The sequence below is a fragment of the Capsicum annuum genome, chromosome 5 (genome assembly GCF_002878395.1).
Source record: "Capsicum annuum cultivar UCD-10X-F1 chromosome 5, UCD10Xv1.1, whole genome shotgun sequence".
NCBI classification, from domain to species: Eukaryota; Viridiplantae; Streptophyta; class Magnoliopsida; order Solanales; family Solanaceae; genus Capsicum; species Capsicum annuum.
In genome coordinates, this window is record NC_061115.1 from 9644430 (window position 1) to 9661424 (window position 16995).

General features: G+C 37.7%; 1 protein-coding gene across 2 annotated transcripts; it reads left to right on the forward strand.

Annotated features, from left to right (window-relative positions):
- The first annotated feature begins 10243 nt into the window (after positions 1 to 10243).
- Positions 10244 to 14386, forward strand: LOC107870313 (receptor kinase-like protein Xa21). 2 transcript variants are annotated; one of them, XM_016716803.2, is made up of 3 exons: positions 10436 to 11769; positions 11842 to 13680; positions 13822 to 14386. In XM_016716803.2, exons 1-3 carry the CDS (start codon positions 10638 to 10640, stop codon positions 14178 to 14180), a joined length of 3330 nt encoding a protein of 1109 aa, XP_016572289.2. In that variant the 5' UTR covers positions 10436 to 10637; the 3' UTR covers positions 14181 to 14386. The 2 variants fall into 2 exon arrangements, with proteins under 2 accessions (XP_016572291.2, XP_016572289.2); XM_016716805.2 differs by having other exon boundaries at positions 10244 to 13680.
- Positions 14387 to 16995: the final 2609 nt, after the last annotated feature.

Consider the following 16995-nt stretch of genomic DNA (forward strand, 5'->3'; position numbering starts at 1 on the left):
CTCCTCTCCCCGTCAGGAGGGAGTTTTGGTAGTTTGTTTTATTTTTCTTTCTGTTTATCCGATTTATTTTAGGGTGGTAATTCGGATTTTATTTTATTTATGTTATGTTGGCATCTGTGTTTAAACCCTTCTATCTTTTATTTAATGAAATGCAATGTCCCTTTTGTTTCGTGTCTAATATTTTTTTTTTGCTTTCGTACACAGTTCTCTTTATGCTGATTCTAATGACATGACATGCATGTGGAATTTTCAGCCTGATCTTAAAATCCAAACTAATCAAGAGGTAATGAAGCAGGATGGGGAATATGATGAAGCAAAAGCACTAGAAGAAATAAGCAAAGAGTTGGAACAGTTTGAAGACAAACCGAATCCTAATTTGAATGAGACTGAGCCAATAAATCTAGGGGATCAAGAAGATGTTAGGGAGACTAAAATCAGTGTACATGTTTTACCATAACTAAAAGATGGAATGATTCAAGCATTAATTGATTATAAGGATGTTTTTGCATGGTCTTATGATGATATGCCTGGTTTAAGTACTGAATTAGTGGCTCACAAATTGCCAACTGATCCCGCATTCCCTCTTGTCAAACAAAAGTTGAGGAAGTTTAAAACGGATGTAAGTATTAAAATTAAAGAGGAAATCATGAAACAACTTGAAGCCAAAGTAATTCGAGTAGCTCGCTATCCCATGTGGTTATCTAATGTTGTTCCCATACCAAAGAAAGATGGCAAAATTCGAGTGTGTGTTGATTACCGTGATTTGAACAGAGCAAGTCCGAAAGATGATTCTCCACTGCCCAACATCCATATTTTGTTAGACAACTGTGCTAAACACGAGGTTGCCTTTTTTATGGATTGCTATGCTGGATATCACCAGATCATTATGGATGATGAAGACGCGGAGAAGACATCTTTTATCACACTATGGGGAACTTATTGTTATCGAGTGATGCCGTTCGGTTTGAAGAATGCTGGAGCGACATACATGAGAGCCATGACTAGTATGTTTCATGATATGATGCATAAGGAGATTGAGGTCTACGTGGATGATGTGATTATTAAGTCAAAAAGTCAGGCTGACCATGTTAAAGATTTAAGAAAGTTCTTGAAAGGCTTCGCAGGTATAATCTCAAACTCAACCCGGCAAAATATGTATTTGGAGTTCCATTTGGAAAGCTGTTGGGGTTTGTAGTTAGCCATCGGGGAATTGAATTGGATCCCTCAAAAATCAAAGCCATTCAGGATTTGCCCCCGCCCAAGAATAGAATGGAGGTGATGAGTTTGCTTGGTAGACTGAACTACATTAGCAGGTTTATTGCTCAACTCACAACCACCTACGAGCCCATATTCAAGTTGCTGAAAAAAAGTGCTGTAGTAAAATGGACTGAAGAATGTCAAGAAGCGTTCGACCAAATCAAAAGATATTTGTCAAATCCTCCCGTGTTGGTACCCCCAGAGCCTGGTAGGCCTTTGATCTTATATTTATCAGTCATTGGCAATTCTTTTGGTTGTGTCCTGGGTCAACATGATGCCACAAGCAAAAAGGAGCAGGCTATTTATTATCTTAGCAAGAAGTTCACCGCATATGAGGCCAGGTATACCCTTCTTGAAAGGACGTGTTATGCCCTAACTTGGGTAGCAAAGAAGTTAAAGCATTATCTCTCATCCTATACTACTTATCTCATCTCTTGTATGGATCCTTTGAAGTATATCTTTCAGAAGCCTATGCCAATGGGTCGATTGACAAAGTGGTAAATATTGCTTACCAGTTCGACATTGTATATGTGACTCGAACCGCCATGAAAGCCCAAGCCTTGACAGATCATCTTGCTGAGAATCCCATCGATGAAGAGTACGAGCCATTAAAGACATATTTTCCTGATGAAAAAGTGTCGTGTGTCGATGAAGTAGTTATAGATGCTGATCCAGGTTGGAGGTTATTTTTTGATGGAGCTGTCAATATGAAAGGTGTCGGAATAGGTGCGGTTCTTATCTCTGAATCGGGACAATATTTCCCGGTAACAACATAACTTCGATTCTACTGTACTAACAATATAACAGAGTATGAAGCCTGCATTCTTGGTTTGAGGTTAGCTGTTGATATGGGAGTCCAGGAATTATTAGTGTTGGGAGATTCGGATTTGCTCATCCATCAAATTCAAGGCGATTGGGAGACGCGAGATTTGAAGCTCATCCCGTATCGACAATGCTTACTGGAGCTATGTCAACAGTTTGTGTTAGTAAAATTTAGGCATATTCCAAGGATTCATAATGAAATTGTTGATGCTTTAGCCACTTTGTCTTCAATGCTCCAACATCCTGACAAAGCCTACATCGATCCAGTGCATATACAGAGTCGTGATCAACATGCTTACTGTAATGCGGTTGAAGAAGAGCTCGATGGAGAACCTTGGTTCTTGGATATCAAGTGGTACATTTAGTCAGGAGAATACCCAGCATATGCCACCAACGATCAAAAGAGGACTATTAGGCATTTGGCTAGTGGATTTTTCTTAAGTGGGGGAATCTTGTATAAGAGGACCCCAGATCTGGGACTTTTAAGGTGTGTAGATGCAAAAGAAGCCTCAGCAATCATGGTTGAAATACACTCTGGAGTATGTGGGTCGCATATGAACGGTCATGTCTTGTCAAAAAAAATTCTTCGAGCAGGTTATTACTGGCTTACTATGAAAAGGGATTCTATTCAATTTGTTCGAAAGTGTCATCAATGTTAGGTACACGGTGATCTGATACGTTCTCCTTCTGTTGAGTTGCATGTAATGGACGCTCCATGGCCGTTTGTGGCTTAGGGAATAGATATGATTGGACCGATTGAGCCGAAGGCATCAAATGGATATAGATTTATTTTGGTAGCCATTGACTACTTCACAAAGTGGGTAGAAGCAGTAACTTTCAAGTCAGTGACAAAGAAGGCTGTGGTAGATTTTGTTCATGCCAATATCATTTGTAGATTTGGAATTCCTAAGATGATCATTACAGACAATGCTGCCAATCTCAATAGTCATTTGATGCAAGAAGTGTGTCAACAGTTTAGGATCGTACATCAAAATTCTACTCCATATCGCCCAAAGGCCAATGGTGCTGTAGAAGCCGCCAATAAGAATATAAAAAAGATACTGCGAAAAATGGTACAAGGGTCTAGACAGTGGCATAAAAAGTTGCCATTTGCATTGCTAGGTTATCGCACCACTGCTCGTACTTCAACAGGGGCAACTCCATATTTATTGGTGTATAGGACAGAAGCAGTCATCCCTGCAGAAGTTGAAATTCCCTCTCTTCGAGTCATTGTAGAAGCAGAGATTAGTGATGATGAATGGGTAAAAACCCGACTGGAACATTTGAGTTTGATTGAGGAAAAAAGGTTAACGTTTGTGTGTCATGGCCAGTTGTATCAGAGGAGGATGGCTCGAGCGTATAACAAAAAGGTCCATCCCAGGAATTTTGAAGTTGGTCAGTTGGTATTGAGATGTATCCTTCCTCACCAAGTTGAAGCGAAAGGCAAGTTCTCCCCTAACTGGCAAGGTCCTTTCGTTGTGAAGAAAGTGTTGCTCAATGGAGCCTTATATTTGACAGATATTGAAGGCAAAATGGCAGAAATGGCTATCAATGCTGATGCGGTCAAAAGATACTATGTATGATATTTGATCCTTTGTTGATTTTATTGCATGTTTAGTGCTTGCTTTTGAAGATTGATATGATGAAGGCATTTTATTCTTCTATCCAAACATTATGTCATCCCTTGTTTACCCGTTTGAGCTTCGTTTTATTTTTCTTTCATATCCCTCTTTTGGAATCAAAATAGAGTCAAAGATAAATGTCGAGGAAATGAAAATAAAAGAAAGATTTCGAAAAGAAAAAAAAAGAAAAAAAATCAATCATCAAAATCAAATCAGAACAAAGAACAGGCTGATGATATTACGTGCGACCTGATTCTCCTCTCTTGGGAGTGAAATACGTAGGATGCCCTATTTTGGGCTCGGTTCAACCAAATAAAGATCTAAGATTTACCCAGTCAATAAAACTGGGCCACGAGTTAATGTGTTGTTTGAGTCGATTCCAAAAGTTGTAAGTCCCGCCCTCACTTTAAGTATCGTTTGAGCCTCTTACCATCTTTTCTAACCTTAACCAAAAGCCAAGTTGCAACCAAAGAAAGTCCTTCAGATCAATTTTTGGTAATGTTAAGGCTAAGCATGCAAGGGATATGATGATACATTGTGAGGTACCACTTGTCTCCCTCAGCATAAGAAATCAGGAAAGAAATATAAAATGAGAGAGTCTTATTGGTGAAAACCCCCGTGGGCATCATAAGGCGATGGTGAGTTAAGAGAAAATGAAATGAGAGAGTCTTATTGGTGTAAATCTTTATAGGCACCATAAGGCGATGGTGAGTGGAGAGAAATAAAAATGAGAGAGTCTTATTGGTGAAAACCATCACGGGCACCGTAAGGCGATGGAGAGTTCAAGAGAAAAGCGTAAACTAAGAAGAAAGAGATTTGTTGGCAAAAGTCTTTTAAGATGTCGTCAATCGAATGTGATGTATGAGTCCAATGGATTTAAAGAAGTGGCTCAGCAGAAAAAGGTACGAACTCAACAACAAATGGGGAGTCTGGATAGGAAGATCAGACAGCTCAATCCACAATGTATGTCATACTCATTGGAGTAGGTTGTCGTATTTAGATAAGTTTTATTTTTGAATATGGGACATTGCCCTTTTCTTTCATTTACCTATTCATGATTTTTGTATTCTTATGTCATTTATCAAAAATAAAAGTCACCATCATTTCACATTTTAAGTAAAGTCTGTGTCAAAACAAGCGAGAAAGGATTTCAAAATTTACTACCACTTTTTCCAATTATATGAGGAAAAGCCAAGGAACAGCATAGGAAGAAATATGATCGTAATTCAACACGAAGCAAAGGGAGTCTATCAACCAACAGGCTATTGGATTCGTAGAAACATTCAGATTTGGAAAAAGAGTGCACCTCACGGGCATGGTAAAATGGAAACCCGTTGTTTGAGTCAGAACTCATTTCTCTCAATCTGGGTTCGGGTTGATGATGCGGCAAGACAGGGCTGTTAGCGATTTGGAACAAAGATGAAAGGAACGATTGCTGGGCAGATACCTAGAAGCCAAGATCTGCAAGCCACCACTAAGTTTTTAACTGACAAATTTTCTTTGTTGATATAGGGGCAAATTCGCTTCACTTAATTCAGCTATCATTGAAAATGCACATCCAAGGGATTTTAATTTCTGTTCAGGACCCTCCTGAAAAATGGAATTTTACTTTCTGTTCAGGACCCTCCTGAAAAATGGGATTTTACTTTCTATTCAGGACCCTCCTGAAAAATGGGATTTTACTTTCTGTTCAGGGCCCTCCTGAAAAATGGGATTTTACTTTATGTTCAGGACCCTCCTGAAAAATGAGACTTTACTTTCTGTTTAGGACCCTCCTGGAAAATGGGACAACGCTTTCAAAAATGAAATACTACTTTATTATAATTTTGTTTGGGATAATTTTTGTTCTAGTTTTAATTTTGGGTTTCAGGAGCCCGCCTGAAGAACAGGGTGATGAAATAGCAAGTCAGAAGCCCGCCTGAAGAACAGGGTGATGAAATAGCAAGTCCGGAGCCCGCCGGGAGAACAAAGTGAAGAAAATAAAAAGTCAAGCGACAAAGTGATGAAATAGCAAGTCAGAAGCCCGTCTGGAGAATAGGGTGAAGAAACGAAAAGTCAAGCAACAAAGTGAAGCAATTGAAAGCCAAGCAATAAGTTGAAAGAAATTGCAAGTCAGGAGCCCGCCTGAAGAATAGGGTGATAAAAGTCGAGTCAAGAACCAACAGAAGCTGTATAGATAGGATTTTGTAATTTCGTTTATGTTTTAACTTGTAATTTTCATTTTTGATGTAATGACAGAGCCGCGGACCGGAACCTCGATGGAACCTCACTCGACTTTCCAACTCGGTATAGTCCATCTCCTTCCAATCCTTTGAGATACTTGTCACTTGATCCCCTCATAACTTGGGTAGGTAGGATGTCCTAAGTCAAGACCTGGTATTCCTTCTTCCTCTTGCTTCGTGCTTTTAAATAAAGGTCAGGACAAAATTCTGCCTCGTTATCTACTGCTTTGTATGAAAACACCATGTGTTTACATCCAAATGGGGCATGATGTAGACACCTAATTTCGTCCCTCCCAATGTCGTTTTTACCCATTCTTATTTTATCCTACCGTGTACCCTCACCCATGTTATTATACCCTCACAAAATACAAAAAAAATAAAAAAATAAAATAACAAAATCCCTAACAAAACCTATCCTAACTAATTCTATCTTATCCTAACAACCTACCCAATCAAAATAAACCACATCACACCCTACCCCTACCCCTAGCCCCACCTCACCACTCCATACCCTACCCCTTACCCCTATCCGCGTGTACCCACTGCCCCACCTACTCTCATAATTCACTCTACATAGTACACACATACTCTCACCAGATTTTTTTGGGGCATTAACAGTAACCAAAAAAGGGGGATTAGGAACAAAAAAAAAAGAAGAGAGCACTGAGCATCATCTTCTCAACCTCACTCACAAAAAAAAACACTTCATCTTCTTCTTCATCACAATACACACTGGAACTATTTTTCTTCCTCGCAACACACACAGCTACACGAAAAACAAGCACACACAACCACCTCACCAAATACACTCACCATTCTCTCACCATCGCATGCACGTACAGTGGAGTTCAAGAAGAGATAAAGACGAATAGCGAGTAGGGTAATGAGAGAGGGAGAAACAGAGAGAGGAGGGAGTGAATCGAGAGAGAAAAGAAAAGAATTAAGAGTAAATGGTGAGAAATAGAGATCGATTTGAGAGGGCTTGGGCGAAGAAACAGTAAGAATCGGTGAAATCCCATCGAAAAAGGCTACCCATCGCCAAAATCTAAACCATTTTTCATCGTCTCTTGACATCGTCGGAGCTCGCCGGAGCTCCAGCACCGAGAAAATAGTGAGATCAGAAAAAAAGAGATTTGAGTGTGAGAGAGAGTTGAATTTGAGAGAGGGAGAGAGGTTGTTGGATTGTTTCCGGCGAGTTTCTCACCTGTGACCCACTGGAATCGCTGTCAAAAACCCTCGAAAACCATGGTTTAGCCGTTGTTCCATCGAGACTTGCTGGAAAATGACCACACCAACTGTATTTCAACCAAAATCACATTGAACAGCTTTCATCTCTAGTTCTCAGTTTAAATCCCGCCGAAAAACATTAATTCCGGTGACCAGATCGTCTGAATTGGTTGTTTTAGTTTGACTCCGAAAGAGTCTCGTCGGAAACTGTCACACAGGGATCTAGTTTTCCCTTTCAAGCTTTGATCTCAATTTCAAGTGTGTGGGTCTGGTGTCGTTCGTGTTAAGATTTTTCATTGGTTTCCAAATCGGTCTGAGGTATCTCGATACCGAGTCGCTGGTCACTGTTGAGGTTGGATTGGTCGTTTTTGGGTTTCGTCGTTGTTGATGTTCAATTCGCGGAGTATTTCGGTGGCAGCTTTGTCGAACAATTCGGGATTGAAATAAAAATTGAGGTCCAATTCTATATCCTCTTTATTTAAATTTTACGTAATTGTGAATTATTTGTGCTTAAATGCTTGAATCTTCGTTGGATGTATTGTTTGATGTTGATTTTAGATTTTTAAAAGTGTTTTGATAACCGAAAAATTTGTTAACCATGGCTTGAGGATTAAACTTGTTGATTTGGGGGTCGGGATCAAAAATTGATAATCTAATAAGTTGAAGGTTGTTGTTTTGATTCATTACTGAATATTGTCGAATTGGATAGTATCATGATAGGTAAAGTGGGTAGGCAATCGTAGGTTCGGGTAGGCAAAGTTTAGGAATAAGTGTTTTCATTGGATGCTTGAGTGTGCGTGTGAATGTTTCTTTCTAGTTTATCATATTTAATTCAAATGTATTCATTTAGCCGGGGAATGCCCCGAGATCACTTGTATTTGTTCACCGGGGAATGCCCCGACGTATCATGTTGGCGGAAAATGATCGTGATGAAGGCCCGCAACATCGGGTAAGGCATTGGAGCTTAGTCTAGATTTAGTTTAGACTAGGATTTATATTTTCGTATTTTTCTATTTTTGGACTGTATAATTGGACTGGACTTTACATTTATCTTGCGTGCTTTTGTGTGGTTTATACATTTCGCAATGCCAAAATAGTTGATACACTCTACCAAGTGACCGTGGTTGAACCACGGGATCGAGGGGTGCCTAACAACTTCCCCTCGGTCAACAGAATTCCTTAGCCGGAATCTCTGTTCGTAAACCAATTTAAGAGTCAAATGGTTTCGAAAAGGATTTTCCAAAGGTGACTTGGCACACCAGATTATGCCAAGTGGTGACTCTGAATAAAAATGTAAATAATCCTTTTCCGAAATAAATTTTCATTTCTTGTCACTTAAATAATAAAACCCTTTCGAACTTAAAATAGAAATCTTTTGGAGTACATCAAAAGGGGGTGTGACAGACCCCTCAATGTTTTATACACCACATAAAAGGTTGTGGAAATCACAACCATTTAACTTATTAGTATGTTCATCTGTCTTATACATTTGTTTAAATTTTGTGGAGATAAGTATTCAGTACCCTCTCGAACGTGATCACAATTGTTATGACACATTCTAGCTTTATAGGGTACTATTACCCCTGAACTTAATTTAGCATATTTTTATCACCCTTTTGTGCTGATGTGACACCTTTATTATATAAAATGAAGGCCATATTAAAGGTGTCATGTCAGCTAAAAAGGTTGATAAAAGGTATCACGTCAGCTAAAAAGGATGACAACAATAAGCTAAAATTTAGTTCAGGAAGGTAATAGGACCCCGTGAAATTGAAGTGTGTCGCAGTAAATTTCATCTAGTTCAGGAGATACTATCTCAAGTCAAACTATGTTATACAAATTGGAATTGAGACGACAACTTTTCGTCTATATGTGAAACAATAATTCAAGTGGACATTCATTTTCTTTTCCATTTCTCTTCTTATGAATCCCTTCAAAGCATGCAGTGTGTTTCCAGTGCATAGTAGCACAGAATGAGACAGACCAAGAAGCTCTACTAGCTAGCTTTTCAAAATCTTATTATAAGTGATACTAGTCATTTTTTGGCCAATAATTGTACCGAGAATAGTACTACTCTTTGCTCTTGGTTTGGTCATGTTACATAGTTTGTAAGTATCTTAGGAGATGGGGGTAGAGCTACCTTAGACGAAGGGTGATCCGGTGCACACCCTTCGCCAGGAACTTATGTGGTGTAAAGATGTTAAATGTTAGTTATTATGAGTGTATATTCAGTTTTGCACACCCTTAATATAATTGAGTTATAAATTTGCACACTCTTCATCAAATTTTGGCTCAGACATTGGCTCCAATTTGTAACTTGCCTTCTTTTACACAGTTTTCGTGTAGACAACCTGTTGATATGAATATAACCGTATCCATTTATCGCAAAAAACAATGAGTGATCTACGATATGTTTGTCAACTGTGTGGTGTTTTTCGTCGATCAACAACAACTATGCCTCAGTTCCACATAAGTTTGAGGTTATTTTGGTCAATGTGTTAGTGTTACTTTAAGATATTGAATCCCATTGACTTGGCAATCAACAATATAAAGAAAAAAGAGAGAAGCATACAGTATGACCAAAGTTGCTATGACACACTCCAACTTCTAAGGGATCCTATTACCCCTGAACTCAATTTTAGTGTATTTTTATGCCCTTTTGCTGATGTGACCCTTTTATTACATAAAACGGGGTTCACGTTAAAGGTGTCACGTCAGCTAAAAAGATTAACAAAAAGTGTCACGTCAGCTAAAAAGGTTGACAAAAATACGTTAAAATTTGGTTCAGGGAATAATAGAACCCACGTGACGTTGAACTGTGTCGTAGCAAATTTGCTCATAATTCGGGGGTATTAAGTGTTTTACTCAAGAAAATACATAGAATATTAGTTTTTCTTTTCATTCTATTACGAGTTAGCCTACTTCTGTTCCGATTGTCAAACGCATCCCATGCAGTGTCGTGTTGTGATGGGATGGTTGAAATTCCTCCACCCTTAATTAGAAATAATCTGAATTAGCCTGGTTCCAATACAGATACGAATACTGAGTGGATAAACAAAAATAAAACCTAAGTGGTGTGAACTATCAGGGGAAGTAGAAAGATTCTTTTTTCCTTTTGCTACTTCTCTTCCTCCTTTTAATTTGTTTTCACACTAATAGCCTTTTTTCTCTTTTGCTTCTTATTTTCCCATTGACTTGGTACTGGACCATATATACAAAGTTGGCCAGTCAATTTGTAACATACACCACATAAAAGGTTCCTTTTTTTTTTTAATGAGAATTTTTTATAGAGTCATACATTTGTTTGAATTTTGTGTCGTGTCCATTCAAACTATGTCATACAAATTGGAACAAACAGAGGTACAAGACCGACAACTTTTCGTCTACTTGTGAAATAAGTCAACTGGAGATTCATTTTCTTTTTCTAATATGGGTATCCTTTTCCATTTCTCTTGATAGCAGTGTGTTTCCAATTCATAGTAACAGCATGGAGAAACACATTTTCTTATTGATACTTCTCTTCCTAGTTCAAGTTTACGCTGTTGCGTCGATATTGGTTACTTCCTCTAATGAAACAGACCAAGAGGCTCTACTAGCTTTTCGAAATCTTATTAGAAGTGATTCTAGTCATTTTTTGGCTAATAATTGGACCAAGAATAGTACTTCATTTTGCTCTTGGTTCGGTGTCACTTGTAGTCCCAGAAGGCAAAGGGTTGTGGCCTTGAATCTTCCGGATTTGCAACTTCCAGGCACAATTTCGCCGTCCTTGGCCAATTTGTCCTTTCTCAGGGAGCTCAATCTTGGAAACAACAGCTTCCACGGTAACATCCCTTATGGCATAGGCAACTTGCCTCGCTTGCGAGTGATTGATATTCAAAACAACCAGCTCCAAGGAAGTATTCCAGCAAGTCTATTTCAACACCAAAGAGTTCAAATCATTTCATTGGCTTTCAATAAACTCAGTGGTGAAATGTGGAACGGTACATGGTATGTACCGGAACTCAGAGTCTTAAATCTCAGGAACAATACTCTCACCGGGAGAATCCCTCCTTCTATTGGAAATGCCACAAAATTGATGAACTTCAGTTTGCATGGGAATAGAATCAGTGGCAATATTCCAAAGGAAATTGGTAATCTGAGCCAACTTGCAGAGCTGTTCTTGTCGCGTAACCAGTTGACAGGTTCCATTCCCACAACATTGTTTAATATCTCTTCCCTTCTTGTCGCGTCTCTGGCATTTAATAGCCTTTCTGGTCCTCTCTTGCTTGGTGAAGGCAATATTTTATCAAATCTCGAGCATCTAGGTATGTCTTACAATCAAATTTCTGGTCGCATTCCTTCCAACATCTGTCAACTCAAAGAGCTCAAAGTTTTGTCCATATCTTTCAACAACATAACTGGGGAAATGCCCAGAAATGTTGGTTGTTTAACCAAGCTCGAGGAGTTGTATATTGGTTATAATCCAATAAATGGTAGAATTCCTACCTCATTGGGCAATATTTCCACTCTGCAAAAACTTCATTGTGGAAATAATAGCATGATTGGGGAAATTCCTCCGGAATTGGGGAAGCTATCAAATTTAAGAGAAATAGATTTTTCAGAAAATTATAATCTTACAGGTGAGATTCCAAATTCTATTTTCAACATATCTTCGTTGGAATTTATTGTTTTCAGTTTCAACTACCTCTCAGGTAGGATTCCGGTTCTTCTTCATTTTCCAAACCTTATACAACTTTTCTTGGCAAACAATCAGCTCGAAGGGGAAATTCCTCGGTACATAACAAATGCTACAAAGCTTGAGTCATTGGACCTATCAGTAAACCGTCTCACGGGCACCATTCCTAATAATTTAGGAAATCTTCGCAAGCTGAAACAACTGTTCCTTCATCATAATCAACTTATTGAGTTGGGATTCTTCGATTCTTTGGTGAATTGTAGGATGTTGCAATATGTACAAGTGGGATCGAATCCATTGAATGGAGTTTTGCCCAGTAGTATTGGAAATCTTTCGTCTAATGTTGAATACTTTCATATTGGAGATGCACAAATCAGTGGATTCATTCCCACTAGTACAGGCAACATGAGCGGTCTTACAACCTTAGTTTTTCAAGATAACAACTTGACCGGAAATATTCCTCGTGAGATCGGTAGGCTTAAACAACTCCAAGGTCTATTTCTAATTAACAATGAACTACAGGGGGATATTACGGCGGTAGTATGTGATTTATCTAATTTGGTTCGATTAAGTCTATCTGATAATGAGCTCTCCGGGGTGATTCCAAATTGTATAGGGAATCTTAGCATGCTGCAACAACTTTTTTTGGGTTCTAACAATTTTGGATCAGAGCTTCCTTTAAGCATTTGGAAGATGAGAGGTTTACTCTTTGTAAACATTTCGCTAAATTCTCTAGAGGGAGAAGTTCCATCAGATATCGGAGAACTTAAAGCCATTGTAGAGATCGATATTTCTGGTAACCACTTTTCAGGGATGATACCAAGCAATTTGGGTGAACTCCAAAATTTGCAGTTACTTTCCCTATCGAACAATTCATTTTCAGGTCCAATTCCATTATCCTTTTCAAACTTGATAAGCTTGGAGATCTTGGATTTGTCTTTAAATAACTTGTCAGGTACTATTCCTAAGTCTTTTGAAAAGCTCTCATACCTTCAAAGCATCAATGTTTCGTTTAATGCTTTAGAGGGTGAAATACCTAGTGGTGGTGTGTTTGCGAATTCCACTCTGCAATCATTTCTTGGGAACAAAGGTCTTTGTGGAAGGAACATATCGGAGGTTCCTGCTTGTGCTATTACTAATCCTGAACAACAAGCAAAATCTAAGAAGCTTGCACTGAAAATTGTTACTCTGGTAGTTATTTCATTCTTTCTGATATTGTTGTTGGTCATCTCAATTTGGATAAAGAAACGAAAGAAGAATGGGAAGTCCAAAGATGTTGAAAAGGTTCCAGAGATGAGGACTTATCAATTGATTTCTTATCATGAGATTCAACGAGCAACAAATAATTTTGATGGATCCAATTTAATTGGCGTGGGCGGTTCTGGCTCTGTGTACAAAGGCACATTGCCGAGCGGAATTGTGGTTGCAATAAAGGTTCTGGATTTGCATCATGAGGAAGTATGCAAAAGGTTTGACACTGAATGTGAAGTGATGAGAAATGTTAGACATAAAAATATTGTTTCGGTGATCACTACGTGCTCAAGCCAACACATACGAGCCTTTGTTCTGCAATATATGCCCAATGGAAGTCTTGACAATTGGTTGTACAAAGAAGATCGCCACTTAAACCTTCTTCAAAGAGTTACCATAATGCTTGACACAGCCATGGCAATTGAATATCTACATCATGGTAATGACACCCAAATAGTTCATTGTGATCTAAAGCCAGCCAACGTTCTTTTGGATGATGATATGGTGGCTCATGTAGGTGATTTTGGCATCTCTAAGATTTTAGCAGTAAGCAAGTTCATGTCACATACAAAGACATTGGGCACTCTTGGATATATTGCACCAGGTATACTAGTCTTTTTCTATTTCACTTATATATCGAAGAACTTCCTTTTTTATTACAGATCATAATTAAGCCCTTCAAAGTACATAAATATTAATTGTTACATCGGATGAGTAATTCTTTTCTCATTTTCGTTCTTTTAAGAATATGGCTCGGAGGGAATAGTGTCTACTAGTGGTGATGTTTACAGTTATGGCATCATGTTGATGGAAGTTTTGGCAAAAAGAAGGCCAACAGATGAAGAGATATCCAATGAAAATCTTGGCTTGAGGGAGTGGATAACGCGAGCATTTCCAAGAACTATAATGGAAGTTGTGGATGCTGATATTTTTCATGATGAGGAAAATATCGCTTCGAAAAGTGAAATCTGCATACTTTCCATGATAGAAGTGGCTTTGGATTGCACAAAGGAAATGCCGGAATCTAGAATGACCATGAATGATGTAGTCAAGAGGCTTTACAAAATTAAGAACACATTTATGGAAACGGAGAAGTTAGTGTGATCTCTTTTGATGGTATAATTCTTTCTGAGTTGCAAGTTAATTTTTTTTTTTTTTTTGTTTACATTCAGTTCTTAATAAAGTCGTCTGTGGCCATGTACCGTTTGTACTTCAAAGTATCGCATTTCCCTCATTTTGATTTGGTAGGTAATATCGATGAAGCTACCGGGAGGGCTATGAACTTAGAAATGAAGAGCGATTTGAAGAAATGATTGAATCTATTTTACTTTTTAAAGTTATGGTGTGAGTGCCTTAATAAACCAGAATCAAAATAAGGGAGTTAATCCCATGTTAAGTTCAAATAAATTCGTGCGATATTTTCTCCCAGGATTGTACTATTTTAATCCCACATTGAGGGTCAGACAACAATCCTGGATAAGTAATCTTGGGATAACTTGTTCCCCGACCGAACCCTTAAGGTATTTAGAAACCAGAACTGAGCACTTATCATTTTTTAAGTTCTATATAAATTGTGGTGCGCTCCCTCCTATTCATTACCAATTAATTGATCAGAGCCAGATTCAAGATTTGAAGTAATATGGTTCGAACCTTTAAAGGGAAGTGAACATGAGTGCATTGCGAACTTTTATTTATTAATTTGGAAACTAAGTTACAATAGGACAATGGAGAAAAAACAACTATATTAATCAAATGGTTATATAATTTTATTTACATTATTTTTCATTATCTTTGATGCTTTTCTTTTGGCATAATAAATTGACAAAACACTTACTTCGGTTGACAAGTAAATACTCAATCTTTGAGTATGCACGTCTAAACACCTCAACTCATCTCTATTGTTCTAGTTGGACACTCCTACTTATAAAATGATCATCTAGATACTATAAAAGCAGAGTAATTGCTGAAATAACTAAGACAGTATCCTAAATAAACTAGGATTGCTGAAACAATAGTGCTGACTAAACCACTAACTAATAACCGAACAAACATAAATTAAATGGGGTTACATTTTGTGCCAATACACCTCCTCAAGTTAGATGATGGGTCACTAAACCTAACTTGGTAAGATTTTGCTGAAAAGCATGTTTAGGCAGTGTAACACCCTGTACTTTCGGGCTAGAATCAAGACCGTCGTTCCTACGCGTATAGACCTGAAGTAGATGATTCCTTGTTAATATATGTGTGGTGATCAACACTATACTATTATAATACCTTTGAATATGAATTGAGGTCACAAAAATCATTTAACTCTAAGACGAGTTGAAAACATTTCTACCGAATAAGTTTTAGTGGATGTTTAAACTTGGGTCAACTTTCATCGTACATAAATTCTTGTATATAATGAATTATAGAGTTTACTATATATCAAATGAAAGGTCTTTGAATTATCTTTCCAACGATACCAATTTCGCTAAAATTCGATACCCGAGCAAAAAGTTACAGCCATTTTTGTGAGAGAGGCAGTAGCTGCGCGCGATTAGCGTGCGACGCACGCTCTGTCGCACGTCCCAAATTTTCAGTTTCTATTTTCGCGTTTTTAAGGGCAATTTGGATCTTTAATTCACCCTAACCCATCCATAACATAAAATATCAGCCCTTAGGAGCATTAGATAGCAGTTTATTCAAGTTTCTCTCAAACTAAAAACCCTAGCCACCTCCAAGAACAAGAAATCAAGAATTCATCCTTCTGAGTCAAGATCTTCGAGAAGAGTTTCAAGATTCGGGTTCTATCTTTCAAATTCTATAATCTAAGGTACGTGGGGTTTATCCTAAAAACTACATGGGCTTGTAAACACTAGAACATGGTTTAAAGATTATCAAGCATAAATTTAAAAAGGGGTTTTGAGATACATAATTTTATTATACATTATGAGTGTTTAATTGTATTGTTGATTTGGTCTTTAGGCCTTCCCCCTTAAATTGATTTACATGTATATGTATGAAAAATCTAGATTGAAGATTGTTTTGAGAGCACAAATTATGAAATCCCTCTCTTGTGATAACCTTAAGTTTATGATCTTAATGTGAAGGATTTGAAATGCATGATTTATGGCTTGAAAATAGTTCACTCAAATACCATGTTATTTTGAGTATGATTTAGAGATTTATGAGAGGGAGTTTCTTGATGTAAATATATTTTGTTAAAAGAGAAAGATTTGTATGAGATTAAGAACTTTGACATGGCCACCTTGTATCATTGAAAGGTTGACAAAGAGAGTTGCATACATATGTTTACATGAGTTTTAAAGAAAGTGTTCTTTGAAATGATTTATTGATATGGTGGTCCCAAATTTTATGTTTTGAAAACAGAGATTTGTAATATGTTAGAAATGGCTCAAAGATATAACTTGCAAGTCAATGATATGACGATATCATAACTATGTATGCCATACCAGAGTATGTTTTCAGAGAATGAATGCTTTTGAAAGAGTTACAAATGGGCTTAAAGAGGGTTAGTTGGTTAGCCGAAGAAGGCTTGAGTTCAAGTAACTCTTAGCCTAAAATCGTATTTGCCGATACGGGTAAATTTTTTTACTGTACGCTGGCGATGGCCCTATGGCATAGTAGAGACAGAGACTCCAATCCTTGCGGCACACTTGGATTGGGGGCTTGGCTGCTGAGTTAATGGCAGATTCCATATAGCTCGTGGAATTACAGAATTGTAGGGTATACCACCTAGCGCAGAAGTAAAACAAAGAGTATCACAAAGTTTAGATGATTTTATAGAATATTTTAAAAATGCCCATGTGATTCTTACTATATGATATATTTATGAACTGTTTTTAAATTACTCTCATATATGTTGAATATAAATTATTATTTTGGATTTTCTCTGCGTACCAGTATAATTGTATTG

Bases quoted from the DNA above. Each gene is read 5' to 3' on its own strand.
- LOC107870313 (XM_016716805.2), top strand. From the start codon at position 10,638: ATGGAGAAACACATTTTCTTATTGATACTTCTCTTCCTAGTTCAAGTT. The intron at 13,681-13,821 runs GTATACTAGTCT...CGTTCTTTTAAG, and splicing joins TCTTGGATATATTGCACCAG to AATATGGCTCGGAGGGAATA.